The sequence below is a fragment of the Calidris pugnax genome, unplaced genomic scaffold (genome assembly GCF_001431845.1).
Source record: "Calidris pugnax isolate Ruff unplaced genomic scaffold, ASM143184v1 scaffold4, whole genome shotgun sequence".
NCBI classification, from domain to species: Eukaryota; Metazoa; Chordata; class Aves; order Charadriiformes; family Scolopacidae; genus Calidris; species Calidris pugnax.
In genome coordinates, this window is record NW_015090781.1 from 8,947,720 (window position 1) to 8,967,044 (window position 19,325).

Sequence of the window (19,325 nt, forward strand, 5' to 3'; positions counted from 1 at the left end):
GGGATTTATCTGAAAGAGGAATCCTTAAGCTCAGCTGTGGGGGAGCTGCACGGCTGTACCTGCCCAGGAGCGTTGCTGTGCAGACAGCCCTGGTGAGGGAAGAGCAGAGAGGCTGCTACTCCATCAACCTGCCTCTGCCATGTCCAGGACAAATCTAATTTAAGCTTTCTTTTCGAGGATTTAATTGGGAAAAACCTTGCTGTTCTTTTCTGCACAAGAGGTACCTTTCCAGCAGCTGGATCTGCCAGCCATGCAGCAGTTACAATAACTGTTCCACTATTGCTGAAAAATAACTTATTAATACGACTATCAAATCACACATTTCTTTAGGGTTCATCTCTCCCACTGTCAGTATTGAATGGGCAGGTTCCCACATTAACTTTCTGAGCTGCTGTCATTTGCAGCAGCTCATCTATTCCAACTCTTTCCCCCTTAAGCTCTTTTGGACTGGAACAACTATAAGCTCCTTGCAGTTCATTCATTGGGGCTCTCAGTCTGGCAGAGCATCAGACTGACGCCAGGACGGCCACGGCCAGGGGATTTTTTTAAGGACGTTTAGTTCCTGCCATCTGTCTGTTGGCTCAACTCTAAAAAATTGAGATTGTGTTGCCTTCCCAAAGTTGTTTTTTCCCCCCCTTGGACTGCTGTCAGGATATGCAATCTGTCTCTGTGAGAGTTCCAGAGAGACAGCACTCGAGATGTGATGAAATGCCTCTGACTCGTACACATCTTACTTTATTTCTTAATAACAGGCGATGATAATGATGCATTATCACACACCTCACCTGAAAGGCAACAGGTACAAAGAGCTTCCAAACTTTTAATGGGGACTTACTGTATTTTAGGAACACTGTAACAACATTTTCTATGCCATTTCCTCATTTTGGTCTTTTAGACCAGGTTGGTTGGTCAAGCTGAGGTGTAGGAATGAGTGACTAGTTTTTGTGGGGCCGCTCATCTGGACTGTGGGGCTCACCACAGCGCGGGCATTTCACTCGGTGGTGCAGGCAAGGAGGATAAAGTGGGGGCAGCTGCACTGCTTCCTCTTGCTTGTGTGTAAGGTAGTTACACCCCATGTCATTTTTCATATTTATTTTCCCCTGAGGTGTTCTGGAAGGAGGCAGTGTTTCATTGATGCTCTGGTGGCCCTCCCCGTGAGCCTGGTTTCTCCCCACATTTTTAGACAGCATCCAGTCCAGAGTAACCCTTCGATGTGAACTACAGAGCCAGTGCCCCAGGTACCTGATCCATTTTCATGCTGGGCATGTGTACACACTCCATTAAAGCTTTAAACTCAGAGCTGCTTTATGAACCATTCCCGTGAGAACAGGAAATCTCTACTAGAAGATAAGATCAGAGGATGCAAGTCGCCTTAAGTGAGCCGTTCTCATTAAATGTCTGCTTTTGTGAAATTTGGGACACATCTGAACTGGGCTGTATTTTGTGGTCCTGTTTCCAGATACAACTTTTACGAATGGGACATTCCCAGCGATGAATCAAAAGGTATGACACATTCTGTCGATTTTGGTAAATAGATTATGAGGCCACTAACATTTAAGATATGATTTTAGACTCTGCTTGAGAGGCCACCTAGGCTTAGATTACAACTTTTACCTTACAAAGTTTATTTACCCTAAAAATATTGCATTGATAGTGTGTTTCTGGATTTAACTCATATGAAAGTCCTTGTCTAATTGACATTTTTAAAAAAATACTGTCTTAGCTAGAAAATACAATCACTACCTTAACAAAACAGATCTTCCCAGCCTCACTTGATTGCAGGGCTCACATTTTGTATATACAGCTGAAGTCCAACTAAATTATCTTTGTTTTTAGCTGTCAGCAGTACTTCTGCAGAGAATGATGATAAATCTGCACCAGATAAAAACTGGATGTTTTCAGTTTCAAAAAAAACTAGTTATTTTTTAAAGTAGAAATAACAACAAAGAAGCACAAATTAGACAATGTGGGATTTTGATAAATTTAGGGTTATGACAGTTCTCTTGCCCTCAGCCAGTATAATGAATAATTTAGAGCCAAATTTAGGGGCACTCCAGGACTAAAGTATTGCATTATCTAATTTCTGTTGTTGCTCTGAAGTGTAAGCAGCAAACTTATTAAATATGAATGGAGTAATCAGAAAAATTCTATGACTGTGTGCGTGAGCTTCTCATTAATGTTTCACAAAGAAGCATCAAGAAAGACTAAATAGACTGCATTGGATTTAAAAGTAATAAATATACTCCAGAAACAAAGTAACTTAATGACATTCCTATGAACACAAGGGCTTAAACCAAAAGGATACTCAAGCAGTAACTGAAGTAGATCATCTTTTGCATGTCCCTGGTCACCTTTTGATTATCATTTGCCAAAATATCATTGCCAAAGTACATCCCTTTAATGCCCCTTTTCAACGCTACAGTTGCACACTGGCAGTCTCGGCCACCACAGCCTACCATGATTTTATTACAGCACGGGATGATTGCCGTAAACTGGCTTCTTAGTAGGACACAGAATGCACCTTCAAGCCAAGTTAGCAATTAGGGCATGATTTTGAGCATCCTTTACCTCTCACTGACTTCAACAGATAGCACTCCTGGGATCAAGCTCTTCAGCTGTGTAAGTGAATATTGCTTCAAAGTGAACTTCTGAGCTAAAAGACAAGAATAATCTGGCCTTTTTTCAGCTTTCCAGGAAGGATTTTTCAACATCTAACAGAAAAATAACTCTTTATTTCATTTAATTTTATTTTTTACATTTGAGATTGAATGCACTGATGTTCTTTCAGAAGTGGAATGTTAATCACGATACCAGTATAGAAACTCCTTCCCTCATCAAACAGTTTAAGCAGAGTTTCATATTAAAGGAAATCAGTTTAAAATTTAAAAATCCAGACTGGCTTTATAGGTGATATCAGATTTATATTTCTAGCAAGTAGCATCTTTTTTCTAAGCAAAAATATTTCTGAATAGATTTCTCATCATTTGCCCATAGTGATTAAAAGCAAACTTTCTCTTTGTCCATCTCTGCCTAGACAATATCCTTACAAACCCTGCAAGATGAAACAACCAATGAAAGAATGATAGAAATACATGAAAACCTGCAGGAAACATCAGAAAACTGACAAATACTTGACTCTGTTTTATTTTCTGATTTTGAAGAAAAGTATAGGACTTTAGATGTGACAGGCAAAAATATAGTCTCATCTTAGGTTTGCTCATTGTCCATGATCAAGAAATGGGATGGGATAACCCAGATGGAGTGGAATATTGATCTAGGTATGTGTGCTAGCCAAAATATTTATTACTTGTTCACGCAGACATGGTAAATAGCAAACATAGTTTTTACGATTACAACCCAGAATAAAAAAGTGGAATACTCATCATCTCTTTGATCTCCTTATTTTTAACAAGGTATTTGTAAAATCAAAGTCCTTCTCTCTGTGATTTTTTATGGAAAAAAAAAAAGCAGACATTATCAATTTAATCTTACAGTTGGCAATTAGCATCTTTACAGACTCCAAAGCCTAAACAATTAAAAGTTGAATAATTTATAGCAAATGGAACAATTTCTGTCAACAGTATTATAACGTGCATTAGAAATACACTTCACTGCCTGCAGCTGCATGATATTGATTCTGGAGTTCTCATTAGTGATGCAATTGGCACCCCCCGCCCACGGGCAATGGCTACTTTTGTTTGCCTGCACTTCTCAATTAATTGGAACCAATCCATGGTTAGTTGTGCTTGATTAGGGTGAGGTTCTGCCAATAAAAGAGGATGAAGGAGGTGTGCTATGGTTGTTCTTGGGCCAACAGGTTATCTTCCAGGCAAAACATCAGGGGCCAGAATGGCCCCTGATTCCTCTGGCCACGGAGCAGAGCTCCAATTTTGTTCTTGGGACAATGGACAGCAAATCCACCGCTTTGACCTTCTTACCATAGGTATGTGCTTGGGCTGGTGATGTTTACAAACCTCTCAAAGCAAATAAGGTTTTAAGTTGGGTAAATATTCAGAAGCAGTTGCAAGGGGTGAATGATCAGGTAGAAGATGAATGCAGGGAATGTGTCTTTATTTGGAAGTTAGAGCCAAAGGACTGACTCTTTCTAGGGAACAAAAGAAAGAAGGTGGCTTGAGAAAACTGTCAGGTTAGAATTAGGTTGAGAAATGCCAGTTTCTGCCTCTGTGTGTGAGTACTGTTGTGGGGATGTCTCCAGTTAGAGGAGAGATGTGCTGATTGAGGTCATGCCTGGGGAGAGGTCATCCACTTACATTCCCACTCTTCTTGACAGGAAGGACCTGAGATGCTTAGCAACTGCCCTCTGTAGGGTTTCTGGACAGCCCTTCTTCTTCAGTCTGAGGAGAAATATTTCTTTATTCTTAGAAGCATAGGGTAGACCAGAGCTTTTAAGAACTTGTTACATTTTGGGCTTCAACTCCAAGACTCTAATGTGGGGTGAACCTTCATCTTTGTGTTTCTTCCAACTGCCTTTTGCAGAAATGCTTTTCAGCTGGCTGTTTACTTTCTTGCTATGAGCCACCCTGTGTGGGCCATTCTTGGGAAGGGTATGAAGACTTGTCAGACTGGAAGGAAAAACTAATAATGACACGTGCTATCCTGCTTCTGCCGAAAACTGTTCTTTCCCCCAGTAATATAACTTGTGTTTGTCCAGTAGACCCCACCTAAGAGCATCCGTGCAATGGAAAATGGAGAATGTGGGGAGAAAAAGAACAGCAATCAGGCACCTTCACTTGCAATACATGAAGTGTCAGGCAATCAGGAAAGTGTGGTGAGGGCCTGAGACAGCTCACAGCATGTATTTCCAGCGCTGTTAATGATGCTCCATGATCTTACTGGTGCAGAAAGAGGGTCTACAGCTATGCCCAAGAGGTCAAGCTTTGCACCTCATAAAGAGATGAAAAAGTAAATCAGGTGCTAAGGATTTTGGGAAGGAACAGAAAACACAACAGAAGGTCTTGTCATGCCATGCTATAAAACCATAGTGAGGCCACACTGTAGCTGCTTAGTAAAATACTGGTTACCCTCTATCAAGAAGGACATTGTAAAATCTAAAAATAGATTAAGAAGATAGTTAGAACCATAATGAAGATTATAGCCAACAAAGACCCTCTGTCTAACGAGTGACTAAATAGAAAGCTTCAGAAAGACTTAATAGCATACCTCACATTGAGAAGAGAGATGAGCAGGGGGACAGCAAGCTATGATTTAAGGCCTTTCGAATCATGAGAGATGGAGGAAATAAATGAGTGAATTTTTCATTTTTCATGTACCAGAATCGGGAGGTACCTAGTGCTAGTCAAGGTAGCTTGAAATAAAGGACAAAATAAATAGAACTCCTTCATACAACCTCCAACTAACTTGAGAAAGTCATTGCCACAGAGTAAAAGCTGAATGTAGATACAGTTTCAAAGCAATTAGGCAGATCAGACAACTGCAGGAAGACCCACTGATAATGGTTAAATATAATGACCTGCATTCAAACTTTGGCTGAAATTACCTCCAGCTGGTGACAAGAAGAAGCTGGGAGGGTATGTGAGGGAAGAAGGAAGCTCCCTGCAGTGTTCATTCTTATGCTTTCCCTCTGCATTTGCTACAAGCTCCCAGTAGTGGGCTGGGAACCTGAGCCACCTCAGCTGGTTGTGCAGAGGAGATGGCTCTGCCACCGCTATCCTTATAGCACATTGAATCTGGAAGGGCAGGAGTGTTTGGGAAGAGAAGCTCTTCACTCTCCACGGATGGGGGCTTCATAGCCTTTAGCCTTCTGCCAATATGTATTTAACAATATGTATTTAACTTTGATGAGAGTTTAATGCTAAATGTTGAAGGTGGCTTTTTTTTTCTGGAGGTATAATCTCTTCCTTCACTCGAATAGGTGGGGAAAGGCAGTCATTTGAGAAGTTCAGATATTCTCTTTATTGCACATCCATCATAAACCATTAATCAGAGTATATGTGTGCTCACAAGATGTTTGTCAGAATGCTAAAATTGTACAAAGCCAGTTGGGAAAACAGGTATAAATTTGAACTACTAGTGAAGCTACAGAACTATTTTTTTTTCTGTCTCCCACTATGTCTAAAACAAGATTGAATGTTTTTCAAGAAAGCACACTCCAGTTCAACACATATTGCTGAATTTATTTTCTAGCCATGGCATTTAGCAGCTTCTCAGATCTGATAGTGTCTAGGTCCTTTTAACCTAATGCTCTGAATTTATAGAGGGGCAGGTTGGATTTGAATTGTCCAAATAATCGCTCATGTGATGCTTCTTTCATATGCACATCTGGTAAATTCTTCCTTATTCCTAATTAGGATGCAGCTTCTTGGAAAATTAGTTCTTTGACAGCAACTGTAACCAGAAACTGCAAATTTAAACAAGAACTGAGAATTCCACTGAGACTTTTATTAGCAACAAAATCAAAGAACTGTGAAATTTTGTTTTTCTTCCCATCAGCATCACTAAATCTTCTGAATCCAGATCATGCTTAGTCATCTGTCATTGCAAACACACCTGGAGCAATTGAAATCATATCTGTTGTATTTCTCCATATTTCTGCACCAAGTCCTATGAGGAGTGGCTGAGGGAGCTGGGATTGTTTGACCTGGAGAAAAGGAGGCTGAAGGGAGACCTTATTGCTCTCTACAACTACCTGAAAGGAGGTTTTAGAGACATGGGGGTTGGTTTCTTCTCCCAAGTAATAGGCAATAGGACAAGAGGAAATGGCCTCAAGTTCCACCAGTAGAGGCTTGGATTGGATATTAGGAAAAATTTCTTCACTGAAGGGGTTGTCAAGCATTGGAACAGGCTGCCCTGGGGAGTAGTGGAGTCATTGTCCCTGGAGGTATATAAAAGCTGGGTAGAGGGGGTGCTGAGGGACATGGTTTAGTGGTGGACTTGGTAGTGCTACATTAATGGTTGGGTTTGATTATCTTAAAGGTCTTTTTCAACCTAAAAGATTCTATGATTCGTGACCTACCAGTGATCGGGGAAAAAAATTGCTGTTCTTTTGTTTAGCTAACTGCCAGAACTGCACTTCACATAAAGAAGAAACAGCTAAAAACATTTGTATCCTACTATATTCTGCCCAGTTCAACTCAATTTGACACTATAAATATGCATTAAATCAGCTAACCAAAATCTCTTCTTGTCTAAACTATTCTCAATTAAAAATAATCCCTCTAATATCAGAGAAATCAGAATAAAGGTTGTAAAGAAAATATCCCTTAGAAATAAACAAAAGCATAGACATGAAATCCAAATTGATGTAAGCCTTAACTACTGATCTTGTTCTGAACAAAATACAAAAATCTGTTTATGAAATACTTGCTGTTTATGAACCTTGTCTCACTGGCAGAATGACCAGCAAAAATTACCAAACCTAGGATTAGTGTATGCCATGGGTAGTTTTCTTTCCCTTGCCTGCAATAATTGACGTTCTTCTTTCAAAATTGCTGCACTTCAACAAGATACTAAAGAACCTACTTTTGTTCGGAAGAACCACTCACGCACAATGAATTATGTGCTTCGTGCCCATCTGAATGGGAGCAATTGAACTAACAAGTTGAAGAGATCTTTATCTATGCCTTATTATCAGAACAGATGGAACAGTTAGAGGGGGGAAAAAAAATCTATTTCAGGCTTTGATAGTTCCTATTATGGACAAAATTCCACTAGCTGACAAGGGAGCAGTTTCCATGACTAGGACCTAAACTTTCAAACAGCTGCAACTCTGTTTTTACAGGAAGAACATGAGCTGTGGTTGACTTCCTTGCAGTTATTTGCTGATTTGGATACAGACAATAAAGCTGGAATCATAAAGCGAACACAGATACAGAAATGGCCTGTTGCTACGGAATCTAAGAACTGTAATGCAGCATCATTATCTTCTGCATTGTGGTCTGTGAGCATTACCTTAGGAAAAAAAAACAACAGTTGGAAAGCACACAAAGAAGTGAGTATCTTTCTGGAGAAGGCAGAATAATGTTGTGTCCGTTCTGCACAAAAGAGTAAGGGATTTCTCCTCTTGTGCAATAGCACTGATGCTGTTTGCATGTACAACAGCTACTACCCATTATCTCTTCTACATAAAGCATAATTGCACCACATCCTCGAGGCATTACTTTGTGCAATTCCAGTGACCTGAGCGGAGGATTTGGCCTGCCTCTACTAGACTTGTCATGTTCCATACATAAAGCAACATCACCCTTTCAGCCACTTACTGAGTCCCTTTATTAAGGTTGCAAATAAAGTCAGTCACTCTAATCATGCTTTTGGTTGTTGTGGATCCTGGCTTGGCTAGGAATTGTTGGAGATAAACATCTCATTTCAAATAGGATACTGAGCAGATGGTAATGACTTTTAATCACAAGAAACATGAGGCAAATCTGAAATAATGCCCTTGAGATGAACAGTTTGGTACATCATTCCCACCATTTTGAATGCTGAATAACCTTGCCCCATGAAGAGAGCCATGTGTGATTTATGTACACTTATACTTCCAGCTCACTAAAATACTGACAGTCATTAATAGTTTTTCACAATTCTTATTCTGGGCCCTTATCCAATGCCCAGTGAAGTCAAAGCAAAGCCTTCTTTCTAAGCCTTCAAAGTCTCCATCTGCTGCAATAATAAAGTGTCGTTTTAATTGCTGATGCAGAAGTTTGGGAGCTACACAAGAACTTCCTGCTCAATACTAAAATTGAGAGTAGAGGATTGTTTCTTTAGACACCTGAAATCCTGTCTTCAGAGAAAAAAAAAAAAGAATAAAAGCTTTCTGCAATCTGTGGGAACATTATTGAGGGTCAGACACTGACCTTCAGCTCATGACCTATGCCTGTGTCAGGTTAATTACATCATTTTAGATAATTCTCTGCTTAAGTCAGTCCTGAGAAGGCAGTATAAGTTTGGTGGTTTTTTTTTTTCACAGGGCCTGTCTGCTGCTGCATTATTGAAAGCTGAGGTGCTCTTTTGCATTAAAGACATCTTTATGCCAAGAGAGGAGCTCTCGTTTCTGCATAATCCTCCTCTGATCCTTTGTGATGTTTTCAGAGCAGTCTGCTGACCCGACGATACTGCTGGTGATGGTGGTGTGACAGGTTTGCATTTCAGTCCTTGGGCTGCAATCTCCCTGCGTGGCAGCTTACTAACACCATTTCTTAATAGTCACGTTTGAATACTTTTGCTTGAGCCCAGTTACAGAACAATCTGTGTTTAAGCTCTTTTCAGCAGGGAATTGGTGAGAATAGTTTTCAAACAGCCTGACTAAACCATGTCTGCAGCAAAAACTCCATCATGGTTTATAACATGCCTTCCACAACTCCACTTAAATTTTAACTGCATGTAAATCAGTAGCAAATTTTACCCCTTTTACCTCTGTGTGGCTTTGCCATTTGACCTTCTGGAGAATGACTCTGACACCTCGCTTCCACGTCCTGGAAAGATGTCCACCTGCACCACTCACCAGGGAATCCTCCCTCGCTGCTTATGGTAACAGCAAATATTTCCACAGGCAGGTGATTATAGCTAGGGAGATGAGGTCTAAGCAAATAAGGTGCCTGATTAATCATAGGCACAAGAGGCGTGCAGGGGAGGCTGGCCCCCATTGCTGGTGGCAGGAGGACATCCCCCTGTGATGGAGGTGGTGGTGGCCGCCTGCAGCTGGAGGCTCTGGGCCTCGTGTGGCTGCTGTAGATGGCATGAGCTGGCACGGAGCGAGCTGTGGAGTCTGGAAAACCACACAGAGCCCTTGATCCTGCTGCGTGCAGAGAAAGCCATCGGCTTCAGCAGGAAGATTTGCTTCTCTCAAGCTCTGGGAAGGGCTGGGAGCGTGCACAGCCCTTGACTAACCATGTGGTTATTTCCCCAACACAGTGTCTCTTCATGATTTCATCGGCAGGCTCTTCGAAATGAAAAAATGAAACGTATGGATGAAACATCCAGGCCTGCTCAAGCACAGCTTGCTTAAACGCCTCAGGAGTGTTGTCTGAGAAATGAGTCTGTAGGAACGGGGCCTGCAGAGGGAACCCCCTGTGCTGTGCTGCTGTTGGGAGCTGGGAGACGTCCGTCTCCCCAGAGCCCTCTTACGTGACACATAGGAGGGCAGGCAGATTAATGGACTCGCCACCTGGTTAGTGGAATATAATTCTTTCAAGTTGGGCGATGAAGGTTTGAGGACTGATGCTGTGGTGGGGACACGCAGCAATTAGTGAGCTTCCACATGAACACCTCAGTCAGCCCCTCTTGCCTGGCAGAACCGCCTAAAGCCACCTCGTTCGGACTGAGGGGCTCCCACCGCCCAGCCGGTCCCTCCCTCCGGGCCGGGTTGGGGGGTGCCTGGCCTGGCCTGCCGCCCGCCGGCCTCCCCTCACGGCCTTCCCGCCGCTGCCGCCCGGCCGGCGGACTACATTTCCCAGCGGCCACCGGGCGGGGCGGGAGGCGGGCGGTCGGCGGCGGCTGACCGGGCTCGGCGGGGCCTGCCGGGAGCATGGCTGCCAGGGAAGCGGGCGGCGTCGTGCTGGGCAAATCCGCCGAGAAGCTCTTCTCTCTGAGCGGGCTCTTCGCCGTCTACAAGCCCAAAGGGCCCACCTCGGCCGGTGTGCTCAACCTGCTGAAGGAGAAGCTGCTGGCAGGTAGGCTGCGGGCCGGGGGAGGCGAGGTCAGGGCGGGTGAGGTGAGGTGCAACCTCCCAGAGTTGGGCCTGGTGGCCCGAGGTAGGGTTTTGGTGATAAAATAAGGAAACTGACAGGAAAATGGGCGCAGGCCCTGCCCGCAGTCCTAGGGCAGGAGCAGGCCAGCCTGAAGCGAACACATATTTATTCCTCGAGTGTTTTGACCAGGGAGTCAAACATTTAGACCTCGAGTGTTGTTACCCGGCATGGCTGCGGGGTGGGCGTCATGAGGTAGGGTGTGCGTTCCTTAGGATGCCAGAGCCACAACCCCTCTCAAGCCCCTGCACACTCTTTTTTAGCGTTCAAAACACTAAAGGAGAACTGGCTTTTTGTTAATCTTTTTTTTGGTCGTAGATCACAGCCATGGCATGGCCCAGGCTGGGGAATGGAGCCATTCCTGGACACGTTCTGGCATGCTGTGTGGAGCTGCTGGGTCCATGCAAGGCTCAGTGTGTTGGTCACCCCGCATGGTGAGCTGTAGGGCCATATTCACCACTTGCTTGTTTGGGGCAGTAATCTGGGTACAGCATGATGTGAGCCTTTGTTTTGGATGGGGATGAGATTTCCCCCAGGAGAAGGCTTCAGTTCTGCAGTGCACAGAGCAGGGGATCCCAGCTTCCCTGGAGAGCTGTGGAGCATGGTCCCAGGGACACCATGCACCCATCTGCATATCAGCAACATCCTTGCAGCACAGCATTAGCAGGATGTTCTGCTTCAGTTCCACTGCCTATTACCATTAAAAAAAAAAAAAAAAAAACCACCAAATGCGGGAAAACCACAGCGTTTTGAAGAGCTTGAAAGTTCTGGGCACACTGGAAAAACTGCTTTTCCTGAATACAGGGGAGACTGGGTGTCACATATTAGGGGGAAAAAAAAGTGTGATCATTGCAAAGGTGTGAGGGACTGTGGCCTAGATTCTCTTTATAATGGATATGGGGACCTGGCTATATAATCTGGGCTTTTGGGCACTTGCTGATGAAGTAAGAACGTAGACTTTCAGACTGGTGGTTGCTTATTTAGGCTAATTTACTCTGTAGTGAACGGTAGTGTAGGCACTGACTTCAATTCAGCTTTGTAGGGAAGAGATTTAGCTGGATCATGTCTGATCCCCTGATGTGAAAGGCATAATGAAGAGATAATAGGAAAAGGTAAGAGAGCTTAGAGCGTTTGTCATTTTTAATACTAATAAATAAGGGGCATTGGACTCTGCAAAATTCCTGGAGTCATCAGCTGCATAGAAAGTATGGTGGGTTGGGATGCTCTGACAGCTTGAAAGCAGCAGTGGGCTGTTCAGTTCATTGTGGAGTTTCCATAGGGCTGCATAAATGCAAATAAATGTGGCCCATTACATGGCAGTAAATACAACAAGAATTACTCAGATTACCTAGCATAAAATTTGTGTATAATAGATGATTTTGGGGACTCTGCTGCTAGTTCTTGCATGCTTTGTTAATGAAACTTCACAGGTGAACTGTTTGCCAGGTTTTCTAGTGGTATTTTCTGAACATCTGTTTATAACAGTATGGAAGATTTGATTAGAATCTAAGTGAAAATAGCTCAAAATGTTTTTGAGGTTGGGAGTAGATATAGATGAATCATTGGTCTTATTCGGTAGGCCAATTTCTGCACTACTAATTCATAGTTTAAATAATTCATTTTTATCTCCTTTAGCAATCTGGAAAAACGTGCTATTTTTCTTATCTTCTAAGGCTGTCCGATAATGCCTCCTTTCAATTTCTATTTGCAGAAGCTGGTGTGCAAACAAATGGGAACAAAAGAAACCAGGTTTTGAAAATTGGACATGGTGGAACTTTGGACAGTGCAGCGGCAGGAGTTCTGGGTAATGAAAAATATAAATAGTGTCATCAAAAATCATTTCAGGAAACGTTTTCATGCTTACATGAAATCAGAGGTGGAGAAACAATTTTGGATGCACATGACAGGCTTTGTAGTTTTGCAGGAAGGACAGGTTACTGTGGAAGAGTGGTCCAGATTAAATTTCCTCTGCATATACTTTTACGTGCATATAATGTATTTCTTAATAGAAGGCTGTATTCCACCCTCTCCTCAACTCCTGAAATAACTTGTGAGTTACTACATGAAAATACAGACTCTTGTGTAATGAATTCTAAATTACCTCAGAAATTGATGGCCTTTATGTACCTAAGCTGGGGATTTTTAGTCATTGTTATTTTCTAAAGTATTTGTTCTTAAATGAATGCTTTCCTGGGATTTTGAGGGAATCTTTTGGGTTGTCATATGAATCAAATGAAAGATGTGTGAGAGCTGCTTTTTTTTGAGGCTCAGCACAGAAACAGTTTTTGCTCCCTGTCTTGCTTAATAAAGAGGAGTCATCAAAGAGACTTTGTCTTTTAGGTTTCAATCCATTTGTCAAATTGCTTTATTTTATTAAGGAACAGGATGTGTCAGTTCCTGGTGTTGAAAACTCAGCTGTGGGTGTGACCATTGGGCTGGATTGTTTCTGTATCATACACATTGTCACTGATATTTGTGTTGATCAGTAACGTGCAAACTACAGCTTGCTTAAATTATAGCCTTGTAGCTTTACTTAGCTAGAAGAAATAATAGCAATACTTTTTTTGATATTGAAATCAACAGGTGCAACTATGAGTGTACACTGGAAGTAAACCCACTGAGTTTTGGTGTAATGACTTCTCAGGGTGAGAAGGGGATGTTGTTTGCTGAAACTGTTGCTAGTGGAGGCCCATAGGCTGGTAATTGTCTTTCTCTCTCAGCTGTGAACATTGCAAAATGTAACATTCTTGGGCTTAGAAGTAAACTTGTTAGCTTCCAATTTCCTGTACTGTGCGGCCGCTCACCGGAGAATACCTCGTGTATTGCTGAAGAGGACATTTTCATTTTACACAGATGCTCCCTTTGAGCATAGTACTGCTCATTGTGGGAAGTCAACAGCATTGATCCATAGGAAAAGAAAAATCACTCATGCTTCTTAATTGCTTCTCCTACTGTTCTCTGATATCCAACCGTCTCCGAAGCCTGCTCCTGTGGCATGACAAAAAGTACTTGGGCTTGATGTGCTTGGTAAAGACAGAGAAGTGCATTGCCTTAATATGCTATAGATCGATTAAAAAAAAAAAAAAAAGGCACAGGATCTTTCATTCCACTGCCATACAAAACACAGAGAAAAATCAATGTAGCTAGTTTGGAGAACAAAACTGGAGAGGAGTGGGGAAGGGAATGTGCATAGATTTCTCATGGGCTCAGGTAGGATAATGAAGAGAGAGGGGAGGACACAACAGAAACAAGTTATTCAGAAAATGTGTGCTGGTTTTTGGCATAGAGTAGTGGGGCAGGAAGCTTTCTTTCCTCACAGACAGTAGCATAATAGAAGTATTTCTTTTGGAGACATCTAACCTTTTTTTCTTGATGTATACTGCTGTTGCCCAAATAAGGTACTGCATATCTTTAACTTTGTTCATGGGAACTACCTGATACAGTCTTGCTTAGTGTGCCAAGTGTACTGCAAATAACTTGGCAGTGCTTTTCATTAGGAAATATACTTTCATGTTTCTTTTCCTACTGACACCAGATGTTGATGAGGAAAGACCTTGGAGACAGAGATCAGTGATCTGTACATGGCATGTGAGTGAAAGGTGCCTTAGAGACCAGGTGGCATGTGATGCCCCTGCACTGGTAGGAGCCTGGAGCGACTGCTGTCTGAGAGGCAAAAATCTTTTGTCTCTTCCCATCTGTGGCTTCTGTTGCATTTGGAAGGTGGTGGGAGCTGGGACTCAACTTCTACTCCTGACTGCTGGGTCTCATGTTTTAGATAAAAGCAGCAAGGAATTGTAGGTCAAGTCTTAGTTGATATCTTCTTCACTATCTGTCTAGAGCTGTGTTTGCAGTTCAGTATTTCTTGCTGCACAATGGGAATGGTAAATATTTGGCTTGTTTCTATATGTCAGTTATGAACTGCGCTTCCATAGTAGAAGAGAAGATGCCAAAGTATCAAAATTAAAATCTAGCAGTAAAGTTTCTGAGGAGAAGTGTGATTCCATCTTTTGAGAGTGAGCACATCTCCGTAATGTGCGCTGAACTTTACATAAGGAAGATTGGAACTCCTCTGTCCTGGGAGAATCTAAGCCATTTATAAAAAGGCAGAGATAAGTGATGGTAATTCTTTTGAAACTAAAGTATGTATTATTTAAGCCAAGTAGCAATTGCCATTCAAGAAGTGGCTTAGAGCCCGGCAAATCAAAAGTAAAGTATTCAGTTAATCCTTGTTACACTCTATGTAGTCTGACAAGGTTAGTTGATGTCATCTTTCAGCAGCACACATGCTACACAACCTGATGATTAGTTGGGAAAATTGTTAGTTTCTTGTTCACAAAAGCGTTCAATGTCTCTTTAAAATTATTCTGTTGAATCTCTTGACACTCTTCAGCAGATTTCAGTTCAACAGTTATGTTGAAGTGTCAGTGATGTCATCACATTGCAAGAAAAGTGCTTGGTTTTAAAGTTTTATCTGTGTGCTTATCTCCTTTTCTCAGCCGTGTTGCAGCTCTTTTCTATCTAGTGAATGTGACAGGAACAGGCTGAACTGAAGGAACACAAAAGCACGAGCACAAGGGCATGTGGGACTAAAAACCCTCAAGAACAAGAGGAGAAGTAATTGAGAATAAGTTGTCTAATGAGTCTCAGAACATACAGACTGAGAAGCAGTAAAGCACATGTGTTTGGTTAAAAAAAAATAAAATTGTTCATTGTCTGATTTGATGCTTTTGGTACTGGCTGCTGGTTAACACAAAGCTGATTTCCTGCAAGCTCCCTTAACTCCTGTAGTTCTATTAAAATCAAGGACATAAGCTGCTTCGTATTCCACGAGTTGTACACGAAGCTAATGTCCTTCTAAAATTTTCATTGTTTCCCATCTTCCTTCTGTTGTCATTGTTTCTTTAGATTGCTGTATGTGGAGAAAATCAATAGAAAATCATATACAAGGAAAGCACCTTGTTGTAAAAAGCTTTAAAATAAAATATAAAATAGAGCTCTCTTGCCATCTGCTTCTTTTATGAAAAGCTGGCTGATTGTTTCACAGAATACTGGTGTAAGTTTGAAAAGACAGTAGTCTGTAGATACACAATAATAGGAGGGTTTGATTATAAAAGATTTTTTGACAGAGGCAATTGGACCTTTTGATTATTTTGCTTTCTTGCTCTAAGTCTGATAAACAGTTTCATTATACTACCTTGGCTGTATTACTCTTGGTCACTATCAACCTTTAAAAGAGCTATTTAGTTACAGTGGAGGCTGGATTCATTATTAGCGAGCCGTACCCTTCATCAAACCAAAGGCGGTGTTAATTGCACTATCCATTTGTTTGGTGATTAAAAGATAAATAAATCTAGGGGTTGAATTTAAGCATTTTAAGTAGATGAAGCTTATTTATCTTCTGCTTTAGACTTTTTTTCCTTTCACTGGTCTCGTGGTGTTTGAATATCTGAGATACTTTCTCATAAGCATTGACTCTATATGCTACCAGAGCATGAAAGGCTCTATTTCTGACCAGCATAATATCCAGGAATGAATGGTGTTGAATAAAGCAACTGCAGAGCTGTTTATTGAAGTCTTGTTTCTCCTTCTGTCTTTGCAGTGGTTGGTATTGGAAAAGGAACAAAAATGCTGAGAACGATGTTGGCAGGTTCCAAGGTAAGGAGTGCTAAATTACTTGTATTAGGGTTTTTTTTTTTATTTGTGTGTTCTGTTCTTTTCTTCCATTGAAGAGCACCATCAAAATACAAGTATCTCAACCATCCTGTGTATTTTTTAAAAATGTGTATTTCAGTTCCTTTTTGCATTTAGTCAGAAATGTGATATTAAGACTTTTACATCCAGAGTAGTTATTTTAAAACCTTTGTTTGTCTTGTTTTTTCTACAGAATGTTAATAAGGACTGAATTCCTATTTTACAGGAAGATTTCTAGAATAATTAGTGTTTTCAACAAAAAAAAAAAAAGGAAAACTGTAATGAAGATGGCTCTGTAAATGATGTTTTTGGGATGTAATTGTGTATGATGGTTCAGTTTTTGGTTGTTTTCCTTATGTGTAGATAACATAATTGTTATTTAGCTCACAGTAACAGATGGTCTTTGTTTCTTTTCTCTCTTCTTAAATACCATGGGGCCTTAAGAGGCACCTTTTGGAATGAAGAGTGTTTTGTGTTGGTGATAGTAGCTGTCATTCCAGATTGCAGCTCCTGTAGACGGGTGCTTTGCAAAGGTGGGGACAGGCATGTGTAAGAAGCCAAAGGTAACAGAAGCCTTGTGGCTGCATGAGATAATCCAGACTGGAGCCTTGACAGATACCAATCGTGTTCATCACTTCTTTTGATTAGTTGTACCATGTCTTTTGTGCCTGTGCTCCAGATTGTAGGTGCTGTGTACGCAAACAAGTGTAGGTACTCCCAAGAACAATCCACCAGTGTTGATTCCTTCTTTGCAAGTAAAATCCTGTGGTTTTAGCTATTATTTTTTTAAATGAGAAGTTCAGTTAAGAATGACAGACGCAGAAAACAATTAAGCCTTCCAGATTTCATCTTATACTCAGGGAAAGTCAATAGTGGGCTCAGCAAATTGATAGCCTTCTTTATGCATTTTATTCTGCTGTTTTTCCCATTCCCTTCTGGTCTTAAGCTCTTTACAGGTGCTGAACTGATAACTTGAGGTAGAATTTGAGTGACAATCTTCAGTTCAACTCAAAGGAAAATAATTTGGCAGAAGAGAATAGAACCAGGTGAAAAAGACATAGCTGTAGAGTCTGATTCAAAACTCCTTGTAGTGGGTGTCAGTCTCTGCACTGACTGTGATGGGTTTGCAGTTGGTTTATAGGACCAGATTTCAGAGGCCTCTGCATTTTAAAATACGCACTAAGGAGCTGGAGCTGGGTGTACAGTGGAAGTGTAAGCAGTTACCACCTCACATCTCCTGTCGAAGAACTTTTTAGGTTAAAAAAAAAAAAAGGCATCGAGATACTTCAGCTAAATTAAGTCGTCATAGCTAAATGTGCAAAAATTGTTGATTTAAAAACACGCGAAGCAATTCAGTATTTCCTAAGCTGATGTTCACAGTGAAAACAGCTGTGATGAATGAATTAATTTCAACCTTTTTGGCAGAAAAGAGTATGCTATGCATAAGTTCCTTGGCAACTTCACTGTGAAGTCCTGTAGCCAGTAGGAGTGTTATCAGCCAAACATTGGCCCCGGATAGCTCAAGAAGGCTTCTAGCTGCTGCTGAGGGACAAGGAAGGGGAACGCAGAGGAGAGATGGGCAGTGGGGGCAGGCTGGTAAGGTACCTCAGGTACATCCGTCAGCTCTCATCTGGCCTTAGGTTGGTGTAGCCTGTGGGCACTTGATCCAATGAGGCAAGCAAAGTTACATCCTTACAGTAGATCAGCTCTTCCACTGCAACAGTTTGTGTGTTCTGATGTGGCAGAGAGTGTGAGGTAGGTGACAACTCTGCCAGGTGGCATGGCAGGCGTGAAACTTCATTTGGAGCTTGTCTTGTCTCTGCTTTCCTATTTTCTGTTTATACTTAGGCACACAATAATTTGAAAGGCTTAAAGAAGTTGAATGGTCTCCCGCAGATATCTGCCTATTTGTCTTTTTGACCACACTGATGACAAATAATGTAATCCATGACTCTCTAAATAGGTTTGAGTATCTTTTTGCACCCCATGCTATGTGCTAGGAATGTATACTCTTCTTTCATCTTTTTTTTTACCATTGTGGATGCTAAAGTGTTCCTTGAAGTGGGATGTTTTTCTTTTGTTCCTTTTATTACTGTAAAGATTCAGATGAACTGGCTGAGCCTCTCTGGTTAGGATTTACTATTTGGTTATAGGAATGTATCTTGTAAAGAAATAGTTCAGTCTATCATTGTTGGCAGCAGAGTTATGCTGAGTGGCCAAAACGTATGTTACTGCAGTAAACTCCATATGGTGGCTCTGCCAGAGATTGGACTATTTCTGATTTTTTCCCAAACATTGTGTGAAACTTCCCTGACTTTGTGTGGCAGCTCTGAACATTATCACTCGATTTGCAACTCATACACATTATAGGAGGGGTGTTACTCTTTCAGTGTAAATCTAGTTCTCCATTGCTTTGACCTCCTTGTGAATTAACTCAAAACAAATAGAAATGTGCAGCCAAGGGCAATACCTACTTTGTGTTCCAGATTTCTCATTGAATTCTTAATATTTATCCAGAAATAAAAATATGTGCAAGCTGGCTTAGTTTTTATTTGTTTGCCTTATTTTATTTCAAATGTTCCAACTGAGGGGGAGAAGCTGAATCCTCTTGGATCTGGAATTTGAATACTGAGCATTTAATACATATTCCCTAAGAGAGTCACTTTTCCTTTTTGTATTCGGGGACTTTGACTTGGTCTTGCTTGGAATTTTTGCACTGTATTATTTTGAGAGACACTTTTATTGTGTTTGCAAAATAAAGATGCTAGAATGAGAAAATATTTCCTGCTTTAGGAGTAAAATGAATATGATGAGGGTGGACCAATTTTTATTATGGTAAATTGCTCCTGAAGGACTCAGTCTTATGGGTGATGTGTCTGTGTCAAACACAATGCAGAAGTGATTTTTTTTTTT

General features: G+C 41.3%; 1 protein-coding gene across 2 annotated transcripts in view; it reads left to right on the forward strand.

Moving 5' to 3' along the window:
- The first annotated feature begins 10,496 nt into the window (after positions 1 to 10,496).
- The window catches only part of TRUB1 (TruB pseudouridine (psi) synthase family member 1), a 30,380-nt gene continuing 21,551 nt past the window's right edge, over positions 10,497 to 19,325 (forward strand). Inside the window, exons 1-3 of one of the 2 annotated variants that reach the window (XM_014960221.1) lie at positions 10,497 to 10,646; positions 12,433 to 12,525; positions 16,321 to 16,376. In XM_014960221.1, coding sequence (XP_014815707.1) covers positions 10,502 to 10,646; positions 12,433 to 12,525; positions 16,321 to 16,376 — 294 coding nt within the window. In that variant the 5' untranslated portion in view covers positions 10,497 to 10,501. The remainder of the gene's footprint in view (positions 10,647 to 12,432; positions 12,526 to 16,320; positions 16,377 to 19,325) is intronic. The other variant, XM_014960215.1, reaches the window with a different exon arrangement.